The 15832-nt window shown below is 53.8% G+C and overlaps 1 protein-coding gene across 1 annotated transcript in view; it reads left to right on the top strand.

Annotated features, from left to right (window-relative positions):
- Positions 1-8047: 8047 nt before the first annotated feature.
- Positions 8048-15832, top strand: part of SMARCA5 (SNF2 related chromatin remodeling ATPase 5) — a 60441-nt gene continuing 52656 nt past the window's right edge. The window contains exon 1 of the mRNA XM_077279261.1: positions 8048-8572. Within this exon, the coding sequence (XP_077135376.1) occupies positions 8438-8572 (135 nt within the window). The 5' untranslated portion in view covers positions 8048-8437. The remainder of the gene's footprint in view (positions 8573-15832) is intronic.

Below are 15832 nucleotides of genomic sequence, written 5' to 3' on the forward strand. Positions count from 1 at the left end.
ATTTATGGGCAAAGCTGAAAAGGCAGGTGTGAGCAAGGTGACCTACAAACCTGGATCAGTTACACCAGTTTTTCTAGGAGGAATGGGCCCAAATTCCGACCAACTATTGTGAGAAGCTTATGGAAGGATATCCCAAATGTTTGACCCAAGTCATTCAGGTTAAGTGCAATGGTACCAAACACTAGTGATGTGTCGTTCGCGAACGCGCCGACACAAAGAGCCGGCTCCCTGCTGTGAACGATGGGAGCCGGCACGCCAGTGAGAGCCACTAAAATTCCTGAATCGCTCTCACTGGGCGTAAAATCCCGGGCTTCGGGAGGCGTAACTCCGCCCACCTGAGCAAAACCCCGCCCACTCTTCAATTTAATTGACTCTAAGAAGTGGGCGGAGTTTCTGCGGTAGGTGGGCAGAGTTTCGGACGCCTGAACAGCTATTCAATAGGGATCCATTTAGGATCCAAAAAGAGCCGTTTTGTGAGCCGAAAGAGCCGGCTCTTTTTGGTGAGCGGAGCCATGAGAGCCGGATCACCAAAAAGAGCCGGACTGCCCATCACTACCAAACACTAATGAAATGTATGTAAACGTTTGACTTTGCAGTAAGTAATAAAACTGCCTTAAACATTCTGTATCCTCATTATTCTGGCATTTGGCAAATATTAATAATTATTGTAATCCTAATTGACATAAAACAGGAAAGGTTTATTCTGGTTTCATGTCAGATATTGAGGAAAAACATGCATATGTGTCTTTTATATAGTGTATAATGTATGGTTTCAACCATAAAAGCAGCATGATGGGTGGTAGGTTTGGGTGAGACCCTCGCTCAGTCCAGGCATTGGGGTCTATATACGGACCATGATGGGGCAGTAAGTTTGGGTGGAGACCCTCGCTCAGTCCGGGCATTGGGGTCTATATACGGACCATGATGGGGCAGTAAGTTTGGGTGGAGACCCTCGCTCAGTCCGGGCATTGGGGTCTATATACGGACCATGATGGGGTGGTAAGTTTGGGTGAGACCATACTCCGTCCGGGCTTTGGGGTCTATATACGGACTATGATGGGGCGGTAAGTTTGGGTGGAGACCCTCGCTCAGTCCGGGCATTGGGGTCTATATATGGACCATGATGGGGCAGTAAGTTTGGGTGGAGACCCTCGCTCAGTCTGGGCATTGCGGTCTATATAAGGACCATGATGGGGTGGTAAGTTTGGGTGGAGACCCTCGCTCAGTCCGGGCATTGGGGTCTATATACGGACCATGATGGGGCGGTAGGTTTGGGTGGAGACCCTCGCTCAGTCCGGGCATTGGGGTCTATATACGGACCATGATGGGGCGGTAGGTTTGGGTGGAGACCCTCGCTCAGTCCGGGCACTGGGGGTCTATATATGGACCATGATGGGGCGGTAGGTTTGGGTGAGACCCTCGCTCAGTCTGGGCTTTGGGGGTCTATATACGGACCATGATGGGGTGGTAAGTTTGGGTGAGACCCTCGCTCAGTCTGGGCATTGGGGTCTATATACGGACCATGATGGGGTGGTAAGTTTGGGTGAGACCCTCGCTCAGTCTGGGCTTTGGGGTCTATATACGGACCATGATGGGGTGGTAAGTTTGGGTGGAGACCCTCGCTCAGTCTGGGCCTTGGGGTCTATACACAGACCATGATGGGGCAGTAAGTTTGGGTGGAGACCTTGGCTCAGTCCGGGCATTGGGGTCTATAAATGGACCATGATGGGGCGGTAAGTTTGGGTGGAGACCCTCGCTCAGTCCGGGCATTGGGGTCTATATACGGACCATGATGGTAGGTTAGGGTGGAGACCCTCGCTCAATCCGGGCATTGGGGTCTATATAAGGTCTATGATGTGGCGGTAAGTTTGGGTGGAGATCCTCGCTCAGTCTGGGCTTTGGGGTCTATATACGGACCATGATGGGGCGGTAGGTTTGGGTGGAGACCCTCGCTCAGTCCGGGCATTGGGGTCTATATACGGACCATGATGGGGCAGTAAGTTTGGGTGGAGACCCTCGCTCAGTCTGGGCTTTGGGGTCTATATACCGACCATGATGGGGTGGTAAGTTTGGGTGGAGACCCTCGCTCAGTCCGGGCATTGGGGGTCTATATACGGACCATGATGGGGCGGTAGGTTTGGGTGGAGACCCTCGCTCAGTCTGGGCTTTGGGGTCTATATACGGACCATGATGGGGCGGTAAGTTTGGGTGGAGACTCTCGCTCAGTCCGCGCATTGGGGTCTATATACGGACCATGATGGGGCGGTAGGTTTGGGTGAGACCCTCGCTCAGTCCGGGCATTGGGGTCTATATACGGACCATGACGGGGCGGTAGGCTTGGGTGGAGACCCTCGCTCAGTCCGGGCATTGGGGTCTACATACGGACCATGATGGGGCGGTAGGTTTGGGTGGAGACCCTCGCTCAGTCCGGGCATTGGGGTCTATATACAGACCATGATGGGGCGGTAGGTTTGGGTGGAGACCCTCGCTCAGTCCGGGCATTGGGGTCTATATACGGACCATAATGGGGTGGTAGGTTTGGGTGGAGACCCTCACTCAGTCCGGGCATTAGGGTCTATATACGGACCATGATGGGGCGGTAGGTTTGGGTGGAGACCCTCGCTGAGTCCGGGCATTGGGGTCTATATACAGACCATGATGGGGCGGTAGGTTTGGGTGGAGACCCTCGCTCAGTCCGGGCATTGGGGTCTATATACGGACCATGATGGGGCGGTAGGTTTGGGTGGAGACCCTCGCTCAGTCTGGGCATTGGGGTCTATATACGGACCATGATGGGGCGGTAAGTTTGGGTGGAGACCCTCGCTCAGTCCGGGCATTGGGGTCTTATATACAGACCATGATGGGGCGGTAGGTTTGGGTGGAGACCCTCGCACAGTCCGGGCATTGGGGTCTATATACGGACCATGATGGGGCGGTAAGTTTGGGTGGAGACCCTCGCTCAGTCCGGGCATTGGGGTCTATATACGGACCATGATGGGGCGGTAAGTTTGGGTGGAGCCTCTCGCTCAGTCTGGGCATTGGGGTCTATATACGGACCATGATGGGGCGGTAAGTTTGGGTGGAGACCCTCGCTCAGTCCGGGCATTGGGGTCTATATACGGACCATGATGGGGCGGTAAGTTTGGGTGGAGACCCTCGCTCAGTCCGGGCATTGGGGTCTATATACGGACCATGATGGGGCGGTAGGTTTGGGTGGAGACCCTCGCTCAGTCCGGGCATTGGGGTCTATATACAGACCATGATGGGGCGGTAGGTTTGGGTGGAGACCCTCGCTCAGTCCGGGCATTGGGGTCTATATACGGACCATGATGGGGTGCTAGGTTTGGGTGGAGACCCTCGCTCAGTCCGGGCATTGGGGTCTATATACGGACCATGATGGGGCGGTAGGTTTGGGTGGAGACCCTCGCTCAGTCCGGGCATTGGGGTCTATATACGGACCATGATGGGGCGGTAGGTTTGGGTGGAGACCCTCGCTCAGTCTGGGCTTTGGGGTCTATATACGGACCATGATGGGGCGGTAAGTTTGGGTGGAGACCCTCGCTCAGTCCGGGCATTGGGGTCTATATACGGACCATGATGGGGCGGTAGGTTTGGGTGGAGACCCTCGCTCAGTCCGGGCATTGGGGTCTATATACGGACCATGATGGGGAGGTAAGTTTGGGTGGAGACCCTCGCTCAGTCCGGGCATTGGGGTCTATATACGGACCATGATGGGGCGGTAAGTTTGGGTGGAGACCCTCGCTCAGTCCGGGCATTGGGGTCTATATACGGACCATGATGGGGTGGTAAGTTTGGGTGGAGACCCTCGCTCAGTCCGGGCATTGGGGTCTATATACGGACCATGATGGGGCGGTAAGTTTGGGTGGAGACCCTCGCACAGTCCGGGCATTGGGGTTTATACACGGACCATGATGGGGCGGTAAGTTTGGGTGGAGACCCTCGCTCAGTCCGGGCTTTGGGGTCTATATACGGACCATGATGGGGCGGTAAGTTTGGGTGGAGACCCTCGCTCAGTCCGGGCATTGGGGTCTATATACGGACCATGATGGGGCGGTAAGTTTGGGTGGAGACCCTCGCTCAGTCCGGGCATTGGGGTCTATATACGGACCATGATGGGGCGGTAAGTTTGGGTGGAGACCCTCGCTCAGTCCGGGCATTGGGGTCTATATACGGACCATGATGGGGCGGTAAGTTTGGGTGGAGACCCTCGCTCAGTCCGGGCATTGGGGTCTATATACGGACCATGATGGGGCGGTAAGTTTGGGTGGAGACCCTCGCTCAGTCCGGGCATTGGGGTCTATATACGGACCATGATGGGGCGGTAAGTTTGGGTGGAGACCCTCGCACAGTCCGGGCATTGGGGTTTATACACGGACCATGATGGGGCGGTAAGTTTGGGTGGAGACCCTCGCTCAGTCCGGGCATTGGGGTCTATATACGGACCATGATGGGGCGGTAAGTTTGGGTGGAGACCCTCGCTCAGTCCGGGCATTGGGGTCTATATACGGACCATGATGGGGCGGTAGGTTTGGTTGGAGACCCTCGCTCAGTCCGGGCATTGGGGTCTATATACGGACCATGATGGGGCGGGAAGTTTGGGTGGAGACCCTCGCTCAGTCCGGGCACTGGGGGTCTATATACGGACCATGATTGGGTGGTAGATTTGGGTGGAGACCCTCGCACAGTCCGGGCATTGGGGTCTATATACGGACCATGATGGGGCGGTAAGTTTGGGTGGAGACCCTCGCTCAGTCCAGGCATTGGGGTCTATATACGGACCATGATGGGGCGGTAAGTTTGGGTGGAGACCTTCGCTCAGTCCGGGCATTGGGGTCTATATACGGACCATGATGGGGCGGTAAGTTTGGGTGGAGACCCTCGCTCAGTCTGGGCATTGGGGTCTATACACGGACCATGATGGGGCGGTAAGTTTGGGTGGAGACCCTCGCTCAGTCCGGGCATTGGGGTCTATATACGGACCATGATGGAGCGGTAAGTTTGGGTGGAGACCCTCGCTCAGTCCGGGCATTGGGGTCTATATACGGACCATGATGGGGCAGTAAGTTTGGGTGGAGACCCTCGCTCAGTCCGGGCATTGGGGTCTATACACGGACCATGATGGGGCGGTAAGTTTGGGTGGAGACCCTCGCTCAGTCCGAGCATTGGGGTCTATACACGGACCATGATGGGGCGGTAAGTTTGGGTGGAGACCCTCGCTCAGTCCGGGCATTGGGGTCTATATACGGACCATGATGGGGCGGTAAGTTTGGGTGGAGACCCTCGCTCAGTCCGGGCATTGGGGTCTATATACGGACCATGATGGGGCGCTAAGTTTGGGTGGAGACCCTCGCACAGTCCGGGCATTGGGGTTTATACACGGACCATGATGGGGCGGTAAGTTTGGGTGGAGACCCTCGCTCAGTCCGGGCATTGGGGTCTATATACGGACCATGATGGGGCGGTAAGTTTGGGTGGAGACCCTCGCTCAGTCCGGGCATTGGGGTCTATATACGGACCATGATGGGGCGGTAAGTTTGGGTGGAGACCCTCGCTCAGTCCGGGCATTGGGGTCTATATACGGACCATGATGGGGCGGTAAGTTTGGGTGGAGACACTCGCTCAGTCCGGGCATTGGGGTCTATATACGGACCATGATGGGGCGGTAAGTTTGGGTGGAGACCCTCGCTCAGTCCGGGCATTGGGGTCTATATACGGACCATGATGGGGCGGTAAGTTCGGGTGGAGACCCTCGCACAGTCCGGGCATTGGGGTTTATACACGGACCATGATGGGGCGGTAAGTTTGGGTGGAGACCCTCACTCAGTCCGGGCATTGGGGTCTATATACGGACCATGATGGGGCGGTAAGTTTGGGTGGAGACCCTCGCTCAGTCCGGGCATTGGGGTCTATATACGGACCATGATGGGGCAGTAGGTTTGGGTGGAGACCCTCGCTCAGTCCGGGCATTGGGGTCTATACATGGACCATGATGGGGCGGTAGGTTTGGGTGGAGACCCTCGCTCAGTCCGGGCATTGGGGTCTATATACGGACCATGATGGGGCGGTAGGTTTGGGTGGAGACCCTCGCTCAGTCCGGGCATTGGGGTCTATATACGGACCATGATGGGGCGGTAGGTTTGGGTGGAGACCCTCGCTCAGTCCGGGCATTGGGGTCTATACACGGACCATGATGGGGAGGTAGGTTTGGGTGGAGACCCTCGCTCAGTCCGGGCATTGGGGTCTATATACGGACCATGATGGGGCGGTAGGTTTGGGTGAGACTCTTGCTCAGTCCGGGCATTGGGGTCTATATACAGACCATGATGGGGCGGTAGGTTTGGGTGGAGACCCTCGCTCAGTCCGGGCATTGGGGTCTATATACGGAAAATGATGGGGCGGTAAGTTTGGGTGGAGACCCTCGCTCAGTCCGGGCACTGGGGGTCTATATACGGACCATGATTGGGTGGTAGGTTTGGGTGGAGACCCTCGCACAGTCCGGGCATTGGGGTCTATATACGGACCATGATGGGGCGGTAAGTTTAGGTGGAGACCCTCGCTCAGTCCGGGCATTGGGGTCTATATACGGACCATGATGGAGCGGTAGGTTTGGTTGGAGACCCTCGCTCAGTCCGGGCATTGGGGTCTATATACGGACCATGATGGGGCGGTAAGTTTGGGTGGAGACCCTCGCTCAGTCCGGGCACTGGGGGTCTATATACGGACCATGATTGGGTGGTAGGTTTGGGTGGAGACCCTCGCACAGTCCGGGCATTGGGGTCTATATACGGACCATGATGGGGCGGTAAGTTTGGGTGGAGACCCTCGCTCAGTCCGGGCATTGGGGTCTATATACGGACCATGATGGGGCGGTAGGTTTGGGTGAGACCCTTGCTCAGTCCGGGCATTGGGGTCTATATACAGACCATGATGGGGCGGTAAGTTTGGGTGGAGACCCTCGCTCAGTCCGGGCATTGGGGTCTATATACGGACCATGATGGGGCGGTAAGTTTGGGTGGAGACCCTCGCACAGTCTGGGCATTGGGGTTTATACACGGACCATGATGGGGCGGTAAGTTTGGGTGGAGACCCTCGCTCAGTCCGGGCATTGGGGTCTATATACGGACCATGATGGGGCGGTAAGTTTGGGTGGAGACCCTCGCTCAGTCCGGGCACTGGGGGTCTATATATGGACCATGATTGGGTGGTAGGTTTGGGTGGAGACCCTCGCACAGTCCGGGCATTGGGGTCTATATACGGACCATGATGGGGCGGTAAGTTTGGGTGGAGACCCTCGCTCAGTCTGGGCATTGGGGTCTATATACGGACCATGATGGGGCGGTAAGTTTGGGTGGAGACCCTCGCTCAGTCCGGGCATTGGGGTTTATACACGGACCATGATGGGGCGGTAGGTTTGGGTGGAGACCCTCGCTCAGTCCGGGCATTGGGGTCTATATACGGACCATGATGGGGCGGTAAGTTTGGGTGGAGACCCTCGCTCACTCCGGGCATTGGGGTCTATATACGGACCATGATGGGGCGGTAGGTTTGGGTGGAGACCCTCGCTCAGTCCGGCCCCTATACAGACTGTGGAACAGGTGCATGTGAACGTGGCCCGAGACGCCATGCTCTCTTCCTTGTTACTGCACATGTCTGTCAGTTTGCCGTCTCCACACTGTGGTTATTATTATTATGCGGTTGACATTATCATGTTAGAAACGTGCAAGAACTAATGATCCGTGTGATTGACGGCGCTCTGTATACGGGCGGTATAATATCAGGGCGTCACAGGGTGAAAGCTGCGCCGCCCGCACCGGGAAACAGACCCGACGTCCTGCATCATTACAGTCATGGCGCCAAACTTAGAACAATGGATGGGGAAACACAATGAGGAGCGTCGGCCGGCCGCCTCCTCTCGCGAGGTTTGGTGCTGCCTCCGGAGCCGCTTCCTGGTCTCCTCCTCTCATTCATCCTCTGCCTGCCCTCGTCATTCAGCACGATTATTAGTACAAGCTGGAAATTAAACTACAGATCCCAGAATGCCGTGGAGATAGAACCACTGCCCCAGTACGAGCGTCTGCGCGAATTGCACTCTGGGAATTATAGTCCCCCTGTGACAGGAGGCCAGAGCGTCACTTCGCTTCCATGTAGACTCCTATGATCGCAGCAGCTCAGTGTCTGATGTCATTATACAAGTCCGGGAGTCAGAGCTACGCTCACTTATAGATCTCGCGAGACTCAGTGCAGGCCACGCCCACTTTACAACCTTTTGATTGAAAGAAAAAAAAAGCCGGCAGCGGCAGTAGGAGCAGCAGCGCCTCCAGTCCGGAGGAGTCCCGCCAGCCTCGTGCAGCATCGCGCCGCCCCCTCCTGAGCCGGCACCGCTCTGTTACCACTCGTGGCAGTGTGCTGAGGAGACATGTCTGAGGAAAGTGCCGAGCAGCCGAAGTGCCCGGCCCGTGAGGCTGAGGAAGAGGACAAGATGACGGTAGAGGAGGCGGGGGATGCCGGCGGGAACAAGACGCAGCCCAGCACAGCTGAAGCCGCGGGGCAGGTGAGTGCACGGCCGCCATATCACCGGGGGCACCGTCCTCGCCTCCCCTGAGTACCGCGCTGCCATGGCTGCAGGTGCCGCAGACGTGTGTACATGCCGCTAGGTGGGAGACAATGGGACAGGCTGCGCGGAGAGCGCCCCCCTGCTGGCACCGCGGGGACTGCCGGGCCGCTGTGGTCCTGTCAGTGCCAGGCCGGTGCCATTGTTACCGGAGGTGTCACTGACTGGCCCCGAGAGCGCCGCTACACCTTGTTACACAGGCTCCAGGGGACTGCCCATTCCTGTGTCCGCCATTGTCAGCATCTCTGCTTCCTGTCAGTGGAAATACTCTTGTCGAGGGCTCAGTTTCCCATCTGACTTTCCACGTGTTGTCAGTGGTTCTCGCAGCTAGCGCTCCTACTTGTGGTCTGTGCCGCCATTCATAGGTCTATGACTTAAGTTGTGTCGGATTTTGATTGTCAGTGTAAGACTATGGGTCTGTGAAAAAATTGGACAACACTTGGATGACATCCGAGTGCAGTCTGTTTTTTTTCCACCAACTGTCAAAGGCAGAGGCATAGCTAGGGTTTTGGTTCGGGGGGGGGGGAGAAGCTTCTGAGTGGGCCCCTAACCAGGTAACCTTGATTACAACTCTGTGATGTGCCCTAATAGTGGAGGAGAAGCAACATAGATATTACCGCCACATGGTCAGTGGTAGATACCAGTCCTACAGAACATATAAGAGATCACAGCACAGTTACAGATAATGACTTACCGCTAGTGTTGAGCGATACCGTCCGATACTTGAAAGTATCGGTATCGGAAAGTATCGGCCGATACCGGCAAAGTATCGGATCCAATCCGATACCGATACCCGATACCAATACAAGTCAATGGGACTCAGGTATCGGACGGTATTCCTGATGGTTCCCAGGGTCTGAAGGAGAGGAAACTCTCCTTCAGGCCCTGGGAACCATATTAATGTGTAAAAGAAAGAATTAAAATAAAAAATATCGCTATACTCACCTGTCCGACGCAGCCGGGACTTCAGCGAGGGAACCGGCAGCGTTGTTTGTTTAAAATTCGCGCTTTTACTTGGTTACGTGAGGTCCCGGCTTGTGATTGGTCAGGGCGGCCATGTTGCCGGGACGCGGACCAATCACAGCAAGCCGTGACGAAATTACGTCACGGCTTGCTGTGATTGGTCCGCGTCCCGGCAACATGGCCGCCATTAACCAATCACAAGCCGTGACGTCACGGGAGGCTGGACATGCGCGTATTTTGAAAAGCGCGCGTGTCCAGCCTCCAGTGACGTCCCGGCTTATGATTGGTCACGGCGCCATGTTGCCGGGACGCGGACCAATCACAGCAAGCCGTGACGAAATTACGTCACGGCTTGCTGTGATTGGTCCGTGTCCCGGCAACATGGCCGCCATTAACCAATCACAAGCCGTGACGTCACGGGAGGCTGGACACGCGCGCTTTTCAAAATACGCGCATGTCCAGCCTCCCGTGACGTCCCGGCTTGTGATTGGTTAATGGCGGCCATGTTGCCGGGACGTCACTGGAGGCTGGACACGCGCGCTTTTCAAAATACGCGCATGTCCAGCCTCCCGTGACGTCACGGCTTGTGATTGGTTAATGGCGGCCATGTTGCCGGGACGCGGACCAATCACAGCAAGCCGTGACGTAATTTCGTCACGGCTTGCTGTGATTGGTCCGCGTCCCGGCAACATGGCCGCCCTGACCAATCACAAGCCGGGACTTCACGTAACCAAGTAAAAGCGCGAAATTTAAACAAACAACGCTGCCGGTTCCCTCGCTGAGGTCCCGGCTGCGTCGGACAGGTGAGTATAGCGATATTTTTTATTTTAATTCTCTTTTTTACACATTATTACATTAATGTTGTTGCGATACCCGATACCCGATATCACAAAAATATCGGATCTCGGTATCGGAAATTCCGATACAGCAAGTATCGGCCGATACCCGATACTTGCAGTATCGGAATGCTCAACACTACTTACCGCTGATGTCCTTTCTGATGGAATCGTTCACTTTTCCATCTGGCCCAGACCGACATGACAACTTCTTCCACCCAGGACCCGTCTGCAGAGAATACAACAGACACATTTCACTTCTCATATTCCAGCCATCACCATCTATTCCCAACCTGCACAAACTCCTCATCCTGCTGATACCCCAATACTGAGCCGCTGCTGCCGTATGTGTCCCTATTACTGCACCTGATACCCCAATACTGAGCCGCGGCTGCCGTATGTGTCCCTATTATTGCACTTGATACCCCAATACTGAGCCGCTGCTGCCGTATGTGTCCCTATTACTGCCCCTGATACCCCAATACTGAGCCGCTGCTGCCGTATGTGTCCCTATTACTGCCCCTGATACCCCAATACTGAGTCGCTGCTGCCGTATGTGTCCCTATTACTGCCCCTGATACCCCAATACTGAGCCGCGGCTGCCGTATGTGTCCCTATTATTGCACCTGATACCCCAATACTGAGCCGCTGCTGCCGTATGTGTCCCTATTACTGCACCTGATATCCCAATACTGAGCCGCTGCTGCCGTATGTGTCCCTATTACTGCACCTGATACCCCAATACTGAGCCGCTGCTGCCGTATGTGTCCCTATTACTGCCCCTGATACCCCAATACTGAGCCGCTGCTGCCGTATGTGTCCCTATTACTGCCCCTGATACCCCAATACTGAGCTTCTGCTGCCGTATGTGTCCCTATTACTGCACCTGATATCCCAATACTGAGCCGCTGCTGCCGTATGTGTCCCTATTACTGCACCTGATACCCCAATACTGAGCCGCTGCTGCTGTATGTGTCCCTATTACTGCACCTGATACCCCAATACTGAGCCGCTGCTGCCGTATGTGTCCCTATTACTGCACCTGCTGTGTAAATTCTAAAGCACCCCCTCTATAAGGGTATGTGCACATGCTGCGGAACCGCAGCGTTTCCGCAGCTGCGGATCCGCAGCGGTTTCCCAAGAGTTTACAGTACAATGTACTGTATGGGAAACGAAATCCGCAGTTCACATGCGGAAAAAAACCGCACGGAAACGCAGGGGTTTATATTCCGCAGCATGTCAATTGTTTGTGCGGATTCCGCTGCGGGTTTCCACCTGCTCCAATAGAAATCTGCATGTGAAAACCCGCTGAGGAAACCGCACTAGAAACCGCGATAAATCTGTAGTAAAAACCGCAGCGGTTTTGCCCTGCAGATTTATCAAATCCGCTGCGAAAAATTCCGCAGCGTGGGCACAAGCCCTTATATAGTAATGCCAGGTGCAAGTGCCCTAGAAAACACTGCCCATATCTTGCTCCCTAGAAAGTAATATTGCCCTGTGTGCCCCTGTGATAGTCACAGTAACCCGAGTTCTCCTATAACAATAAGTGCCCACTTTACATTTAATAATGTCCCGAGTCTCCCCCTGTACAGCTCCCCTATACACAGCATGATGCTCCCTCACTGTATAGTACCACCCACACAGTATACTGACCCCTTAGTAGACTCCAAACTGTTTGATGGCTCCAACACTGTATGATGGCCCCTTCACTGTAATCCCCACACTGTATGATGGCCCCATAGATAACCTCCATATAGTATAATGTGCCAGATAGTCCTCAATATAGTACAAGACAGTACCCCTATAGGCAGACCCTGTGGTATAAGGCAGCACCCCCCCATAGTCAGATCCTGTAGTATTAGGCATCAGCCCCCCCCCCATAGTCAGATCCTGTAGTATAAGGCAGCAGCCCCCTATAGGCAGATCCTGTAGTGTATAAGGCAGCCCCCATTTAAAAAAAAAAACCCCCACAATACTCACCTTTCTTCCTCCTTGTTCCAGCGGCGCTCCCTGCTCTTGTCCTGATAGTGGGCGCAGGGCGATGACGTCACCGTTCCCTCTGTCAGTGTCTGCGAGTGACGTCAGACGCTGACAGGGGGATGATAGAGGAAGGAGCGCAGCGCTCCTTCCCTCATCAATGCGGTGAGCTGTATCTGCTAGTTGCCGATACAGCTCACCATGTGATGACGGCGGGGGGCCCACTGCTGGCACCGGGCCCCCCCCCCCCCCCCATGCCAGCTCAGGGGCCCCATAGCGGCAAAGCAGGGAGATTGATCCTTCCTGCTCTGCCGCAGAATGCAACTGTATCGGCGCGCCGATGCAGTTACAGCGGCGTAGCTCTGGGTGGGCCCCATCAGAGCGCGGGGCCGGGGCGATGGCTCCCACTGCCTCCCCCCCCCCCCCCCCGGCAGCTACGCTACTGGTCAAAGGAGAAGGCTGAGACCTTTTTTTTTTTTTTTCTTCTTTTTTTTGTACTTTTTTTTTTTTTTTTTTTTTTATTAAAGGGAAACTGTCACCCCCAAAGTCAAAGGTGAGCTGCGGCCACCGGCATCAGGGGCTTATCTACAGCATTCTGTAATGCTGTAGATAAGCCCCTGATGTAACCTGAAAGATGAGAAAAAGAGGTTAGATTATACTCACCCAGGGGCGGTCCGGTCCGGGGCCTCCCATCTTGATACGGTGACGTCCTCTTCCTGTATTCACGCTGCGGCTCCGGCACAGGCGTACTTTGTCTGCCCTGTTGAGGGCGGAGCAAAGTACTGCAGTGCGCAGGCCCAGGGAAAGGTCAGAGAGGCTGGGCACCTGCACACTGCAGTACTTTGCTCTGCCCTCAATAGGGCAAAGTACGCCTGTGCCGGAGCCGCAGCGTGAAGACAAGAGGACGTCATCGTATGAAGATGGGAGGCCCTGGACCACAACGCCCATCGGACTCACCACATGGGTGAGTATAATCTAACTTCTTTTTCTCATCTTTCAGGTTACATCGGGGGCTTATCTACAGCAATCCAGAATACTGTAGATAAGCCCCTGATGCTGGTGGGCTTAGCTCACCTTTGATTTTGGGGGTGACAGGTTCCCTTTAAATTTCTCCTCAAGAAAAACTGACACTGGTCAGAATCGGTCTTTTTTTCCTCATATGGTAGAAAAACCAAACATCCTAATGAGGCTGAAGGGGAAGCTGTCACGGGGCCAGCACCTGTGCACCCTGCTATACAGCGTTCTAGAACGGGCCTCGTGTCTTGATCCGGTGCCTCCTTTTCTCTTGCTCCGTGTGGATGCCGCGTCCTACGTCGTCCTCAGTGTTCCCCATCACACTCCTGCCCGGGTGTGTTTCTGCCATGCTGAGGACAGCAGAGTACTGAAGTGCTCATGCTCCAGCTTTACCTACGGGTTATTGGCACGTTTTGCTCTTTGCGTGTGTTCACCTCAGTACTTGGCTCTGAGCTCAGCATGGTAGACAGAAGAGCGCAGGAGCGTGACGGGGCCCAGTGAGGATGACGCCAGGAAACAAGTAGAGGAGGTGCCTGATCAAGACCGGCAAAGCCTATTGGATCAGAGGCAGTATAGCAAGTTATTTTTTGTTATGCCAACACAGTGGAGACATATATTCAGCTTTCTAGAATGATATATATGGCGGCATACAGGTGCTGACCCTACTTTATATGGGAAAAACCTGGTGACAAGATCCCTTTAAGAGGCTGAAAACCTGTCGTCACTAACAGTTGTGTCCAGTCCTGGCAAATCTATTAATGCCTCATAAGAAAACAAAACTGTGTTTTTTTTTGTTTTTTTTTGTTTGTTTGTTTTTTATGGGTTTTTACTAGCACTTTTTTTCTTCATTTATTTTAATGGGTGGTACACGCAGCAAAAAATGCTGAAAGAATTGCTGTACAGCAGATGTGTTAAAAAAATCGCTGTGTTAGTTCAGATCTGCAAGGAAATAAGCAGCATGAAACTATAGAAATCTTTGTTTCTTGGTTTTCCAAAATGCTGCGTTCTTGTTAGTGGCAAAAACAAAGCATGTGAACAAGCACAGAAATAATGGTGCACAGTCCCCTGCCCTACCACTACCTGCCACTCTGCTGCCAAGCTCGGGGATCTCTGAGCAGAACACGAACTTTGCCTTTGTATATCCAACGTCATGTGACCACAGCGCTGAAACCTTCAGGATTCCCTCCCACTAGTGTTTTACGAGTAGCAACAGGTGAGTAATAGGCCACGTTCAGTATTTTACCTCAGTAATTGTAAGCCAAACCCAGGAGTGGGTGATAAATACAGAAGTGGTGACGTGTTTCTATGATACTTTTCCTCTGATTGTTCCACTCCTGGTTTTGAGTTAGATACTGAGGTAAATACTGACCAAATACTGAGCATGTGAAGGTGGCCTAAAGGTGAGTTCATTAATTTGGTGCATTCTGTGTAGGGTAAAAGGCGTTTCACCACTGGGCAGCACGCTGGCTCAGTGGCTAGCACTGCAGCCTTGCACACTGGAGTCCTGGGTTCAAAACCCACCAAGGACAACATCTGCAAGGAGATTGTTTGTTTGTTCTCCCCGTGTTTGGAATGTGGGAGGAAACCAGAGAACCCGGAGGAAACCCACACAAAGACATACTGATAGGGAATTTAATGTGTGCAAACTGTAAAGCGCTGCGAAATGTTGGCACTATATAAATAAAAGATTATGTGATATGGATGGGTCATCATAGTTAGATTGTTGGAGGTCTGACACCTGCCCCCACTGATCAGCTGTTTGCACCACGTACTTGATTAAGAGGTGATCTGCAGTCCCTGGGTTACAGGGCTGTGCTGTTTTGCTCCAAGAGATGGTTGGTGGATGTGTTCGGCATTGGACCCTTACTGATCTGATATTAGTGACCTAGCCTAAATATTGCTCAGTATCAATGATGAAGAATAGGCCATCTGCACCCGGTGGTCATTTTGCAGTGGTCGATGAGCATCAGAATAGACACCTACTGACGGCAGCATCACAGGATATGTGCACACAGTCAGTAAATGCTACGGGTTGGAAGCTGCTAACTTGTGCAGTGTCGAACCCGCAGCATCCAGATGTTACCGCATAGTGTATGGGATTTCTCGATATCCTGTGTTCATTATGCGTTCAGAGACTCCCGCGGCTCACCTGCCGAGATGGACGTGCGGCGTCTTTCCAGACTGCAGCATGTCTATTTATCTTGTGAAGACGTGAGGCTCTGCGAGATGAATCTTACCCGTACATTATATTGTGTGATTCCGCACGGTTCAATGAACACATGTGAATTCACTTGCGTTCAATAGCCAACAGCACTTTGGACACAGCAGACATTGGCAGTTCTTTGGAAGCAGCACATTACTGAACGTCTGCACATACCCCAAGAGGTTAAACTGTTGAGATCGGCACAAA

The sequence above is a fragment of the Ranitomeya variabilis genome, chromosome 1 (assembly GCF_051348905.1).
Source record: "Ranitomeya variabilis isolate aRanVar5 chromosome 1, aRanVar5.hap1, whole genome shotgun sequence".
NCBI lineage: Eukaryota > Metazoa > Chordata > Amphibia > Anura > Dendrobatidae > Ranitomeya > Ranitomeya variabilis.